The following is a 15,739-nucleotide window of genomic DNA, read 5'->3' as shown; positions in this document are numbered from 1 at the left end:
TAGTACTTGAGCAAAATCACTAGCCTAAAGACAACATTAGCGTAACAAAGCACCGGAAGGAAGCATTTACAACCCTGATCTGAGTGCAAAGTGCTATTTTACGAAGCTTCGGGGTACCACTGTAAATCGCGGAAGCTGCACATAGCAATTCCACTTCCGAGAGAGGGAAGAGAACGCCGCAAGGAACAGAGAGAGAGGGAGAGGCGATGCAGAGTTTAAAGATCCTCATACCGCTGCGCCGTACGTTGCGGGGAAATGGCTTTCTCTATACTCACAGGGATAGCTTTTCTGCTTTGCCCAACTATGCCCAATATGATGATACTCAAGAACAGGCCAGTTTCTGAAGAAACTCTCCTCTTTCTTTCAAAAAGTTGATCTTTAGGGAAACCCATATTGTTTTATGTGTGAATTCAAAACCTATATGTAATTTCAGGTTTTGGTTGAAGGAAGAGCTATTTCTAGAGCTTCCATACTCAACAGACCTTCCTCACTCAATGCTCTTACTAATGCTATGGTTTGTGTTGTTTCTTCCAATCCTTGCACTTCTTTCATATTTCGTTTTGCGGATAAATCTTCTCAGGTTGCGTTTGAATAGAGGGATTTCAAATGATGCCGTTTTGAAATTTGTAATTTGAAGTAATTGCATTTGGGTGGATTTGGACCCAAATACAAATGCTTTTAACTAAAGTTTGTCCAAATAATCAGCTTGGAATTCCAAATTCCAAATGATGGGGTCAAGTGACCCTGTCCAAATGCAACCTTATATGTTGAAATGTGAAGCAAAGTTTCATTTTGACTGTAGGTGGATAGGTTAAAAAGACTATACGAGTCTTGGGAAGAAAACTCAGATATTGGGTTTGTGATGATGAAGGTAACACTTTCTTTTTTCTGTTTTCTTTTAGTAATATTCAAATATTATCAAATTGAGAGTCTAAACTGTGATGTTCATTTTTGAAGGGCAATGGGAGGGCTTTCTGTTCTGGTGCAGATGCAGTTAACCTATACCGGCAAATAAATGAAGGTGGGTATCCTTTTCATCTTTTTTTATTTCTTTTAATTCATTATTTGTTCAGGTTTGCCATTCAGCAATCAGAAAATATGGTTAAAGGTATCAACTTGGAAGTGATTAACTTAGGCCATCTTTTATTATGAATCTATTAGTGTTTGAAATTTACACATACGAGAAAAGATTCAAGTTTGTTAAGCTTATAAAGATACACTTTTTTTTTTTAAAGTAAAAGTATAATAGAAAGACTTACGAGGACAACCCTGCACGAGAGAAGAACAATCTGACCTCTCCATCTACCTAGCAAACTCATTTATTGAGAGGAAGAAGAAATACAAAAGGATCCTCCTTGGACTGAAAAAAAAAAAAAAAAAAAAGAGATGAGTGGTCTTTCCTTTGAAAGATGTAGAGAGATCTCAAAACCTTTGGAAATCCTATTATTCCTTTCTAACCATTTGCAGCTCATCACAAGGAGGCATGATGTTCCACAAGAAGTTAAAGCATCTCCGTGGACAACTCAAAGCCCATGCAAAAAATAAATCCAAAACAGACTTTGGCACCATCCTAGTAATGAAAAACTCATAAGCTTCCAAGTCCTGGTGATATGCTCGCCCATAATTGATTGATGTCATCTTTTTTTCATTGATGGTGGCACCCCTTTACCATGATCTTTCTCTGTTTGAGAGGCAGCCTTACTCTCAAGATTTATTGATATCCATTTGGAAGTTCTTAACTATTATTAAATCAAACATTTGATGTTGTTGCTTTGATAATATTGCAACCTTTCTGATTATGTGCAGGGAAGGTTGAAGAATGTAAGATCTTTTTCCAGACATTATATAAATTTGTGTACCTTTTAGGAACATATCTGAAGCCACATGTAAGTACTCAACCTATATCAAGTTTTCCATATTGAAATATGATAGTTTATGTAGACTTTCACTGGAACTTGAGTTCTTACTTGAAGATTATTTTTGTCCTAAAAGTGTATTAAAATATTCTGCCAATTTTAATATATCAGTAGCCTGTAAATCTAACACTACCATCATCCCCCCACTGCCCCCCCAAAAAAAAAAGAGAAAAAAAAAGAAAAAGAAAAATAGTAGTAACTGACAATGTTAAAAATATCGATATCGACGGAAATATCGATACTATGATTTGATAGAAATATCGATGGAAATATCGATATCGATAGATATTGACGTAAAATTTACGGAAAGTACGGAAATTTAGTTAAAAACATAATATTTTTTAATGAAACTTTTAGTAATGTTAAAATAATCATTTCTACAACCAAAAACCATATTATATTTAAAAAACCATATCATATCTAACAGGTAACAACTAAAAGGTATAAATATGGATATAATATATAGACGAGCTATATAAAAAATTTAAAAGCTTCCATTAAAACTTTTCAATTAATTTGCATCACAAAAGTCATGCAAATTTTAATACCAAAATGAAGTCCTAGGTGATTCATACATGGTGTGACCAACATCTAGATTTATACAATACTGATGTCATGACATATAATTTGGATGGTTTTGAATATAATCACGAACATGCCATGAATAAGCTTCTTGATTTCTTTCTACCATCTGTCCATATATACGGAATTGTGTGTTAGGATCATTAGAGATCCCAAAATCTCTATAACCATCATCACTAGTTCCTAAACTCATGGATTCAAAAGTGGTTGAAATGTTATCTTCATTGGATGATGACATCCCTAATTGCATTTGATGGATTCTCCTTGTATAATCCTTACCGATAGCCCCTATGCCTGGACCCCAGCTCTACATCCATGGTTTTCATCTTGTGTCCAATGAGTGTATTGTTTTTCACAAGTAAATGGGCTCAATGACAAACCTGTATCAGTATCATTTCTTTGAGTAAAAGCATAATTATTTCCTCCATTGTCATCATCGTCGTCATCATCGCTATCACTATTATCACCATCATCAACACCATTGTCTTCATTATGAATTCCATCAATATGATCATCTTGATTGAAGCTAGTTGTAGACCTGCGCACCTTTCCTCGCATTGCGATGTTACCAGTGTCTTTATTACCAATTCCATCAATATGATCATCTAGATGAAAGCTAGTTCTGGACCTATACACCTCTCCTCGCATTCCACGGATATTTTACTGATATTTCCCAAATATTTTACGGATATTTCCGGAAATTTCCTCAATATTTTGTAAAATTTATACTACAAGTTCATGGAAAGGATATTTTACAGAAATATCGCCGATATTTTCGTATATTTCCATGATATATTGATGGACAGGAGATTACATCCCCTATCTATATCGGTACCCTTGATTTATGGAAATATTGGCGGAAATATCGCAGAAATCACGGATATTTTAAACTATGGTCACTGGCTATGAAAGTTGAACATAGATAATTCCATCTCTGTCTTATGCACGTGAATTGGATCAGGGAGCATGCAGGTACTTTTTGACTAACTACATTTTCAAATAGGTTTGGTGAAACTTACAGTGGTAGTTGGTACTATAAATGGAGGCGGATCAGTTTGTAAAGAAGTGATATTCCATGAGACTGAAAGTAAACTGGAAGAAATGGGCAATTATGGTTAATGTCTCTTTTACTAAAACTGGGAAGATCATAGGAAATTTGAAGTAAAAAAGGAAAAATATGGTCTGTCTAATAGAAAATAATCTATCCTGTGAGGCCTAATGAGAAATATATATATAAGTATTTGGTTTCTCCATGACCAAATTTTGCATGTACACATCTCGAGGTTTTGTTTTAGTAACAAGTTAATTATGTTTCAAGCAAATTCATTTGTGGCCTTTTCTGTAGATTGTTTCTTCATTATGTCCTACTTTATTTTTAAGGTTTCTCTCTCTCTCACATCATGTCTACAGGTGGCCATCTTGGATGGTATCACAATGGGAGGAGGGGCAGGAATTTCACTTCCTGGAATGTTCTGTGTGGTGACCGATAGAACTGTACGTGACAACTAATACAAACTGCAGGATACAATTTCTTTTTCTAAAGATTGTTGATCTTATCTTTACTTTAGTTTTTTTTAATGACATCATCATTGTGAAATATTACTTGCATTATATCAGTTTATCTTGTTATGTAGTTAACATGGCTACCAGATCTGTACTCTGGTAACTAGTACATAATCCTATCATGTGGAATTTGGATTTTATAACTTCTTATCCTAACAATTTGAGTTGAACTATATTTCCTGATTTTGCTGTCTATACCCATGGCTTCAGTTAGACAGTACCTTATCATTTATAGTATATCTCAATTGGTTTTAATATTTTAATTGTGGTCCTTCATGTCCTCTAACACAGCGCCCTCAAATTGGACCATCTCACTGTTCTGAATAATGCTTTGCTTCAGATAGTGTTTATGTCATCTAACTATTCCCTTTTTGGGCTATTCATTTTCTTTTCTTATCTCATATGCCTTGTCTCCATTTCTGCCATGCACATTTGTAAATATCGTTAGTTGCTCAGCTTTGTGTCACTTGGAGCATAACTGGTTGTAGAGCTATTATGATGGATGTTCCCTTCGACTTCAAATGTATATATTGACTGCCACAGTAATATATGAAATGCCACTGCTAGTTGGTTAGCATTGTGTCACGTGGAGCATGACTAGTCTTAGAAGTCATTTTACGGAATTCCTTCAACTTCTTAGTCACTGCCAAGAAGAGACAATGGCGGACTTCCTGGTTCGGTGTGAATCAGTAGTCCAAAGTAGGGAATTAGGAAGAAGAATAGGGAGGAGGAAGTAGAACAAAGGGAAGAGAGAAGAGAAATTGAGAGAGAAGTAAGATATTCTTCTTGATTTTCGATAATCCTTCCCCGAGGCCTTGGGGAGTATTACAGGACCTTAGAATGATGCTGCCACAGCAGATCACTCCCCAAAACGGTTGCAACCTTCTCCTTTGTCCTATTCTAACCTCAGCATGTGCTCTCTCTCTCTTACTAAGTCTCTTAACAGAAATATTCCCAAATACAGTAGTAAACAACAATAACAACAACAACATATCCAGCCTTTATCCCACTATGTGGGGTCGGCTACAAGAATTCTAGACTTCCATGTATTTATGTCTTTTGTCATATCTTCATTTATATCCATACACTTTATATCAAATTTTAATGTCTCTCCCAAAGTCTTCTTGGGTCTGCATCTACCTCTTTTTTTGACTAATTGTTCCATTTCATCAACTCTCCTCACAGGAGCGTCTCTTGGTCTCCTTCTCACATAACCAAATACAGTAGTAAAAGAAAAGAAATTACAGAAACTACAATAGTAAAGGAAATACAAAGGAAATATAAAGGAGTTACAGCCACTTAAGAAAAACAAAATTGCTGTAATAAGACCCCATCCGTGACATTCTTATATATATTGACAAAATAGCACTTCCAACATGTTCTTTCAGTTCTAGCAGCCCTCTTCTGCTCTATAAACAAAGTCATCTCCATCCTGTTGTAATCTAAGACTTAGTAAATCTAGGCATAGGCATCAAATATTTCCCTCTCTAGTGAATGACAGGTAAATAACCTTATCTAAATTAAGGTCTATTTTTCCTACTCCTTAATATTGTTAGTTAATTGTGAGGGAGCTGTTAGGGCATAAGGGTCTCCTTTGGGAAGTATGAAAAGAACTTTTTGAAATGGCTATTATCAAGCATTACCTTTTTAATTTTTATTTTTGGAGGAGTGCAATATCTATATGGAAAATGGCCAATTAGGTTTTAAAAAATAAAAAAAGAAAATTATTTAAAACTTAAAAGACAACCAACTGGAGACCTTGTACATCAAAAGGTTGATCATACTTGAAATTTTGAAAGCAGTATGGTATCTGTACAAAAAAAAAAAACATTGGATACTGTTCAGTACTTACCAATTTCCTTGTAGGGAACCTTTGACTGAAGATTTTAGAGTCTTCAATAGGTAAGCTGACTAAGTTTATGATATAAGATACTAATGTGGTCCTGCTGGCGCCTTTGTTTGTAATTTGAATATTTGGTCACCATGAAGATTTTTTTTTTTTTGTCATTTATTGGAGGCTTTTATAACTCCTGACACCTGTCAAAAACATAAGCACTACCCCCAACTTTGATAGGAAAGGCTTCTAATGGGCAATCCCTTTTCTCCCTTTTGTGTTGCTTGGGAATGCTACCATAATAAGGAACCATATTTCTAACTCCAATTTCTAAACTATGGGAAATAAACTATTATTTCCAGAAACAATCAGCAATAGCAGAAAATTTGCAAACTAGAATGACAGTCTTGGTTAGAATGACCTATTTTTATATGCAATATGAATTCCTGACTTATTTATGGTATGGACCTATCTAATAAATGCCCCTTTGACTTTGTATCGCAGGTCTTTGCTACTCCAGAGGCTCAAATGGGTTTCCATCCTGATGCCGGGGCGTCTTACTATCTCTCCCGTTTACCTGGTTATTTAGGTAATGCTAGTTTAAATGGCTTTCTACTTGAATTGTTCTCCATGATCAGTCAAGTGTTTTTGAGATTTGTGCCTTCGGGAATTGGGATTCTTTTGCATTAATTATCCTGCATTAATTTCTTTGAGACATAGCTTTGGAAGTCTGCTACTTGTGTGTTTTCCATTGTTCTTTCAGATAATAGATGAAGGTTTAAACAAGTTATACCCATTTTGTATTGTCTAAGGAAGTGTTTCAAAAGATACACCATCTTGGTTGACCCCACCTAGCAGGATTAAAACTTTTGATTGTTGTGGTTCAGTCTCTTCTGTTCATCTTCTATTTTGGTTTACATTCTTGGGATATTGATATCCCTTGTTCTTGTCTGTGCTCTGAGGGATATAGCATATGAAGGAAGCTTTAAGCACATCGCAGCATTGGATTGCAATAGTATATGATTGGTGATCACACCTAAAAGCATCAACTGAATCACATGGTTTTAGCCGTGTGAGAGATGGGTATGTAAAATAATTTGAATGAGAACAAAAGAATTCAATTGGTGCTTTATACAACGCCATATATAATCCACATGTATTTTTCATTTCTTTTCTCTCATATTTGCTATTTATGGAATGCAAATAATTGTGAGTGATGTTAGTATTACACCTTTTTCAATTGGTCAAGTGGTGGTTGTTCGTCACCTTTTGGGTGCTTTGTAAGTAGACCACACAGATGCATCTTGCATTTCAATCTATCTTTTCTTTCTCATATATATACATATATATATGAAAAAATAAACTGAGTGGAAGTTCTTAATAGGAGTGAAATAACTTCCTGTCACTCTTGGCCGTCTCCTATGACTACAATTTACTGCAATTTTAATTCCTTCTGCATTGCTAATATTGCTGTAATTTTTTATTTCAGTATTTCCTTATTACTTGTCTGGACATTAGAATATTCCTTGGGCATGTGGACAGCTGGCTGTTTGTTGCAACGGCTGGGCTGGGAGAATCTGCCCTTGGGCCGCCTATATATAGTCCGGTACATGACTATGGATAGCATGAAATGAGAATTATTGATTTCTACTTCTCTCTATCGCTCTTCCCTACTCTCTCTTTTCTCCCTCACTATCGTTTCTACTCTTGCTCTGTTATGAGTAGCACATTCTCCGATCCTACTCGGATTGGAAAGAAAGTCATTGTCACGCTTGGGCTGTGACAACTTGGTATCAGAGCTTCGGTTCTCGGCCGAAGGCATTGAGTCAATGGAGGACGAGACTAGGATGAAGGGATTAGAGACGTAGTTGCAATAAGTCAACTCATCTCTGGTCGATTTTCACAATCGGGTCGATCAGTTGGAGTTGGGGGCTACGAGGGAGCATGAAGCGATCGTAGCATTGGATCGCAAGGTTGAGAGCTCCATGGAAGGATTGGAGCGCAGGCTGGATGGCTCCATTGCAAGGGTGTGGGAGGAGTTAGGAGGTCAGATGCAACAATTTATGGTGATGTTTACCCATTAGCATACGGTATGACTCTTACCTGACTTTCCTCCCAGAGATAGAACTGAACCCATTCTAGGAGAGAATATGATGAACCAAGGAAATGACCACCGAGAAAACAAGATTGAACCAGAGGAGGAAATAGAAGGATTCATGAGAAGAAGAAGAGACAACCAAATTAATCATCAACCATCGGGGTTTCCTATGCCTTGAATGGAGATACCAACCTTTGAAGGAGTTAATCCTAGGTGATGGATAAGGAGATGTGAGAGGGTGTTTGAATGGTATAATATACCCGAAAGATAGAGGATAACGTTGGCGTCAATCTACTTCAACGAGGTGGTGGACACTTGGTACCAAGGATGTGTGAGAGTGGGAAAGATTCACACCTAGGAAGAATTCTCAGAAAAATTGAATGAACGCTTCGGGGAAAGAAGCATGGTGGACATTGTAGAGGAGTTTAATAAGCTAAAGTAGATCGGGAGTGTGGAATCTTACCAAAAACGGTTTGAGGAGCTTAAGTCACTTATGATCCACCATAATCCTCACCTTTTTGAGGCTTATTTTGTGTCTAGTTATTTAAGTAGGTTGAATGATAAATTGAGACCAATGGTAAGGGTGTTGAGGCCCAGAATTGTTGAGCAATCTTCAGAAAGCGTACGACTACGAGAGATGGTGGTTGAAGCTCTAGTGAAGAAACAGAAGCAACACCAGAAGAACATGGGATCTGGGTCATTTCCTTCGGGAGGCAGAAACCCCAATAGAGAGGTGGTCAGGGAGAGTGTTGGAACAAAAAATGTGGTTGGGGGAGGTTTTTCATCCTATGGTGGTAGATTAGGAGATCAAAGGAGCCTTGTTGGACTGTGCTATAGGTGTGGGGACAATTATTTTCCTAGACATCAATGTAAGAGGCAAATTTTGTTGTTAGAAGGCGATGAAGAAATGGTACACGAAGTTGAAGAAGAAAGTGAAGAAGAAGCGTGTGAAGGGGGACACGATGGAGAGATTTCCATACATGCACTCAAAGGAGTCCCTAACAACAAAATAATTAAGGTCGAAGGGAAGGTAAAGGACTACAGCCTAATGATTTTGATTGATAGTGGAAGCACCCACAACTTCCTTGATGAAGGAATGGCTGGGAGGCTCAAGTGCAAGTTGGCCAGTACACAACCACTGAGTGTAACTGTTGCCAACGTAAACAGGGTAATAAGCAAGTCAACTTGCATGGGATTCTATTGGGAGATGCAGGGAGAGCTATTTGAGGCTGATTTGAGACTCTTGGGCCTAGGGGGTTGTGATGTCGTTTTGGGCGTAGATTAGATGAAAGAAATTAGTCCTATTAGTTTTGATTTTAATAGGATGGAAGTTTCCTTTGAGAATGAGGGAAGAAGATTGACTCTATTTGGAGGAAGAGAAGCAGGAGTATGCAAGATGATAACCGGAAAAAGGTTCCAGAAGGTGATCAAGAACAAGTGGGGGCGGTTAACACAATTGTTTTCAATTGTGTCAGTAGATGAGGCACTAGACAGTACCAAGGCAGGAGAGACTTATTTCAGCATCAATACCCCAGATTCCACTGCTGGGCAGGTACAAAACTCTGCTTAACTTGATAAATTGCTTATTGAATTTAATGATCTATTCCAAGAACCAAAAGCCCTACCCCCTACTCAAGAATTTGACCATGCCATTCACCTTAAGCCCAATTCAAAGCCTGTTAATGTGAGATCTTACAGATACCCACCAATTCAGAAATCTATCATGGAAACCATGGTTAGGGAAATGTTGCAACATTTAATCATTAAATCCAGCCATAGCCCTTTTGCTTCACTTGTTTTATTGGTCAAAAAGAAGGTTCATGGCGTTTTTGTGTGGACTATCGCCTACTTAATGCCATGACTATCAAGAACAAGTTCCCTATACTTTTGGTGGAAGACCGTTTGGATGAACTAAACCAAGCCAAATTTTTTTCTAAACTTGACTTTCACTCGGGTTATCATCAAATTAGGATGAAACCCGAAGACACTCCTAAAATGGCCTTTAGAACCCATCATGGGCATTTTGAGTTTCTGGTGATGCCATTTGGACTCACCAATGCCCCAACCACTTTTCAATCAACTAATGAACCAAATCTTTGAGCCTCACCTAAGAAAGTTTATATTAGTTTTCTTCAATGACATACTTATCTATAGCCCATCCTTCGAAACTCACCTAAAACACCTCAAAACCACTTTTGAGATCCTTAAGTCTAATCAGCTCTATATCAAGAGATCCAAATGTGCTTTTAATCAAAGCCAAGTGGAGTACCTAGGGCATGTGATATCGGGAAATGGGGTCAGCACTAATCCTAGCAAGGTAGAGGCAATGTTGAATTGGCCAAAACCCAGATCAGTTAGAGCTTTAAGGGGGTTCTTGGGCCTCACTGGTTACTACCGCAAATTTGTCAAAGGATATGGGGTTATTAGTAAGCCCTTAACAAGGCTCTTGAAGAAGGAAGGGTTTAATTGGGGCGAGGAAGCTGACATAGCCTTTGAAAAAGTAAAGGAAGTAGTGAGTAGAGTACCCACTTTGGGGATGCCTAATTTTGGCAAGCCGTTTGTATTGAAGACTGATGCTTGTGCAACTGGTATTGGGACAGTGTTGATGCAAGAAGGTTGACCCATAGCCTTTCTTAGTCGTGCATTAGGTCCAAAACATGTGGGATTAAGCATTTACGAGAAAGAGTTCTTGGCTGTGTTAATGGCTGTGGATAAGTGGCGGCATTACTTTGAGGGAGGGAGGTTTATAATTAAAACCGACCATGAAAGCTTGAAATTTTTGTTGCAATAGAAATTGCACACCCAACTGCAAAAGAAAGGGATGTCCAAGCTTATGGGGTTGGACTATGTGATTCAGTATAGGAAAGGGAAAGAAAATGTGGCTGCTGATGCCTTGTCTAGGTGTCATGAAGTTGGGGAAGTGGCCCTCATAACTACTGTAATTCCTGATTGGTGTAAGGAAATTATAGACAGCTATGAAGGGAATGCAAAGATCAAGCAAGTGCTGGAAAGAGTTGCTATAGGCAGTAAGGGTGAGGATGGATATAGTTTAAGTGGAGGAGTTCTGAGATATCATGGAAGAATAGTTGTGGGTGATGATGATGATCTCAAGAAAAGAATACTACGATCTCTCCACGAGTTAGCCTTAGGAGGGCATTCGGGGGCACAAAACACTTACTTAAGGGTAAAACAATTGTTTTATTGGTCGGGTCTTAAAACAAAGGTGAAGAAGTTTGTCATGGCTTGTGAGATGTGCAAACGGTGTAAAAGTGAGACAGTGGCCTACCCAGGGCTCTTACAGCCCTTATCGATTCCAGACCAAGCTTGGGAAAGCATTTTTATGGATTTCGTTGAAGGGCTGCCGAAATTTGAGGGAAGGGATAGCATCTTGGTAGTTGTTGATAGGCTCACTAAATTTGCATACTTCATAGGGTTGACTCACCCTTTTACAGTCCAAGATGTGGCCTAAGTATTTTTGGATCAGGTGGTTAAGGTGCACGGTATTCCAAAGACTATTATTTCAGACTGGGATAAGGTCTTTACCAGTCTGCTATGGTAGGAGCTCATGAAAGCCTTGGGGGCGAGGTTGAACATGTCCACGGCATATCAATCTCAAACGGATGGCCAAACCGAGAAAGTGAACCAAAGTTTAGAAACTTATCTAAGGTGCATGAGTTTTCTACACCCTAAGGAGTGGCATAAATGGCTGCCTACTACACAGTGGTGGTACAACTCTAACCACCACTCATCTCTCAAAATGTCATCGTTTGAGGCTCTTTTTGGTTACCAACCTCCCTTGATACCCGCTGTAGGGAACTACTCAACAGTGGCTAAAGTGGAATATTATTTGCAGCAAAGAAAAAGAGTGCTACAACAGTTAAAAAAAGAGTTGGCATCGGCTCAAAACAGGATGAAGCAATTCTTTGATTGCAGAAGAAGTGACTGAGAGTTCAATGTGGGTACTTAAGGCTGCGGTACCCCCATCTTAAGTCCATTTCTTCAGGGCCTGTATCCCAACTTAGCCCAAAGTACTTTGAGCCTTTTCCTATAATCGCTAAAATTGGCCGAGTGGCTTACCGACTGAAACTTCCTAAGGAGTCCTGCATCCACCCTGTATTTCACGTCTCGCTATTGAAGAAGTCAGCGGGAGCACAATTGGTGAGTCCTACATTGCCACAAATGCCTAAAGAGATCAGGAGGGTGGTGGAACTAGAGGTGATATTGGACCGAAGGGTCATCTACAAGCAAGGGGCGTCACCTATTATACACGTGTTGGTTAAGTGGCAGGGTGCTGGTGAGGAAGAGTGTACATGGGAGTATCTTCCACAGTTACTATAACAATTTCCCAGATCAGCTAGCCTCCTTAGTCTTTCTTGTGGACAAGAAAGAGCTAACAGGGGGGGAAATGTCACGCTTGGCCGTCTCCTATGACTACAATTTACTGCAATTTTAATTCCTTCTGCATTGCTAATATTGCTATAATTTTTTATTTCAGTATTTCCTTATTACTTGTCTGGACATTAGAATATTCCTTAGGCATGTGGACAGCTGGCTGTTTGTTGCAGCGGCCGGGCTGCGAGAATCTGCCCTTGGGCAGCCTATATGGTGTCCGTTACATGACTATGCATAGCATGAAATGAGAATTATTGATTTCTACTTCTCTCTATCGCTCTTCCCTACTCTCTCTTGCTCTGTTCTGAGCAGCACATTCTCCGATCCTATTCGGATTGGAAAGAAAGCCATTATCACGCTTGGGCTGTGACACTTCCATGAATTCATTAATCCGTGAGATGCAAATATATACAAAAATCTCCTATAATTTAGGCTTTAGATTACAACAACATATTTTCAGATTAGGATTAGGACTACTCTAGGATTTCCTTATCTGATTTAAGGAATATCCTTATCTTTTTATCTTGATTTCTTCTTTATCTCTTTACATCTTTATCTCCATCAACTTCTCTTCTTTATCCTCTTGGGTGAAGCTTGATGTCTGTATCTTTTAACTCGCAACAATACATATATATATATATTTGCTATTTATGCAGTGGGGTCTCCCTTCCTTTCAAAATTGTGAGTGATGTATCAAAAAGCATCCATTCAGCTCAACTCAACAAAGCATTTTGTTCCATGAGCTTTTATGTTCCTAAAATTTCATATTAGGACATGAAAATATGATTTGTTTGTTCTGCATTTCTGCTGCTTTCTTCCATGTATAAAGAGAGTCCCCATTACATGAGGCTTCCCTCTTTGCAAGGGTTTGGTAAGGATTGTATCTGTATGCGACTTTCCCCTTTCTTTATTATTTATTTTGGAAAAAATGCTGTTACTACAACTCAAAGCCATGACATTTTGGTCATAAAGGAGAAACTTTACTATTACTACCTTTCTCGTGTAATTGCACAAAATTATTTGCTGAGTTTATAAAACCTTTGTGTCTTTGCTTGTTTACAGGGGAATACTTGGCTCTAACAGGAGAAAAACTGAATGGAGTTGAAATGATTGCCTGTGGTCTTGCTACGCATTATTCACTAAATGCAGTTTGTTATTGATATTCCCCTTCCTTCAGCTAGTGCATGCTATTCTTTATTTTTCCTTTGTAGATAGCATTTAGTAATTCACTCCTTCTGCAGAGACTTGCTATGGTTGAAGAACGCCTTGGTAAATTGATGACAGATGATCGCTCTGTCATAGAGGATTCTCTTGCACAATATGGTGATCTTGTCTACCCAGATAAGAGGAGCATTCTCCACAAGTAGCCTTCACTTTCTTGCTTCTTTATTTTGTTATCGGGCATACTTTTTTTTACCTCTACCATCTAAACTATCAAGGCTTAGTTGTTATGCAACACACTGAAAATCAACATCTCAATTTTTTTTTCATCTTCACTCTATACTATCTTTCTCTGTTATGGTACATAAGACATCTTATTTCCTTTTTGTATAGTGATGACACTTTTTTCTTAAAATGTGGATCTGTGATGCAAGTATTAGGGCAAAAGAGGGTAAAGCAAAAATCTGTTATCTGAGTTTTCTATTGAGAAAAAATATAGGGTTTCATTAGCTGTAAAAATTGGTAAGACCTGACTTGTTTGTAATCAATGGGTAATAGTGGTGTCTCTGCCATCTGTTAGTGATTGATGATACATGATATGCTGGCAATCAAAATCCAGCTGTGATAATGTTAGCATGTTGTGATACATGATATGCTGGCAATCAAACAATTTAAACATGGCCCTCCTAATGCTGCCATATCATGAAAGATCTAGCAGAAATCAAATCGTTTCTTATCAACTCAATGTAATACCTGTTAATTGGAAAATCAGGAGAATAACCTAGGTAGTAGTGCTATGAGAATACCATGGGACTGATACATTTAATAAGGAGCATTTTATGAGCTGCTTGCTTTATGATGGATCCTATTTAATACCTGTGATTAAGTGGAAAATCTGGACAACAACTTTTTAGTTTCCTCTTTCACATTATCTAAGCCTCCATTTACTTGCTCAACTGTGGTTTCCTGCTGGTGGTATCAGTATTGACTATTTCTTTTTTTGTATTAACTAGTTGCTAGTTTAACAATCGTTATTGTTGGTACACATTTATCACTTTTATTGTATTGTTGTATTATTACAATATAATGGGTGTTTAATGCTTTTGGTTTTCCTTTACTTTTAGAAGTCACACATAAATGTTTCTCTACTTTTTGCTTTCTCCCTACTCTGTTTCTGATGGTTTCTCCCTTTTGTGACTCAGGATTGAAATGATTGATGAATGTTTTAGCCAAGACACTGTTGAAGAAATTATTGATGCTCTAGTAAGCTCATATGTTTCTTTCAGTTTTCCAGCTAAATACTATTATTATAGTAATTTGTCCTGCAAACGTATTGTTGGTTCTCAAAAAAAGACAATATGCATTATTTTTTCTTTCCTGATTGAGACAGATTATGAATGCTTTTTATTTGCTTAGGAAAATGTGGCTGCTGAGTCTTATGATGAATGGTGTAGTACAGCCCTCAAGAAATTAAAGGAAGCATCGCCATTGAGCTTAAAAGTTACTTTACAGTCCGTGAGTGCCTAATCATTGCATTCAAATTTCTTTTCCTTTGATTGCTACTATCCCCAATATTTGGCTTATGATCTCACTGCTGCATCCAGATACGGGAGGGTAGGTTTCAACCCCTTGATAGATGTCTGGCTAGTGAGTATCGCTTATCTGTGAAATGGATCACCCAACAGGTCTCTAATGATTTCTCTGAGGTATGGGCCTTCATGATGTACAATTCTGGATACTGTTTTCAATATTTTGTCCATCCATTGGTCTTTATTCCATCGACTTGTAACAGGGCATTCGGGCACGACTAGTCGACAAGGACTTTGCACCGAAGGTACCCTCTTGATCTTTTCCTTTTTCTCATTGCGCCATCTAATTCAAGCTTAAACTTCATTATTTATGAAAAGAAGTTGCTAATTAGTTTCCAAATGTTCAGTGGGAGCCTTCAAGTTTGGGAGAAGTGACGAAGGACATGGTTGACTACTATTTTGCCCCCCTTGGTGAACTTGAGCCTGAATTAGACTTGCCCATAGCATTGAGAGAACCTTGTGTTTGATTGACATTGAGTTCCCACCATACTTTGGAAGAGGGAACTTACAAATTTTTGGAATCATCAGTTGTATCTCTTAGGATTTGAACTTGAAGCTCAAACTACACCGTTTTTATCAAAAAGCATTGGACATTTTTATCAAA

At 37.9% G+C, this 15,739-nt stretch overlaps 1 protein-coding gene across 1 annotated transcript; it reads left to right on the top strand.

Moving 5' to 3' along the window:
- The first annotated feature begins 95 nt into the window (after positions 1-95).
- Positions 96-15,739, top strand: LOC127813194 (3-hydroxyisobutyryl-CoA hydrolase-like protein 2, mitochondrial). The gene is made up of 14 exons (XM_052354010.1): positions 96-332; positions 434-514; positions 803-871; positions 958-1,021; positions 1,807-1,886; positions 3,909-3,992; positions 6,400-6,484; positions 13,448-13,533; positions 13,627-13,748; positions 14,749-14,809; positions 14,963-15,061; positions 15,151-15,252; positions 15,339-15,380; positions 15,483-15,739. The coding sequence occupies exons 1-14, from the start codon at positions 207-209 to the stop codon at positions 15,600-15,602; spliced, it is 1,221 nt and encodes a 406-aa protein (XP_052209970.1). The 5' UTR covers positions 96-206; the 3' UTR covers positions 15,603-15,739.

Source organism: Diospyros lotus, chromosome 11 (genome assembly GCF_014633365.1).
Source record: "Diospyros lotus cultivar Yz01 chromosome 11, ASM1463336v1, whole genome shotgun sequence".
Classification (NCBI taxonomy): Eukaryota; Viridiplantae; Streptophyta; class Magnoliopsida; order Ericales; family Ebenaceae; genus Diospyros; species Diospyros lotus.
The sequence above is the reverse complement of the archived record's forward strand: the minus strand, read 5'-3'. Positions and strand labels throughout refer to the sequence as shown.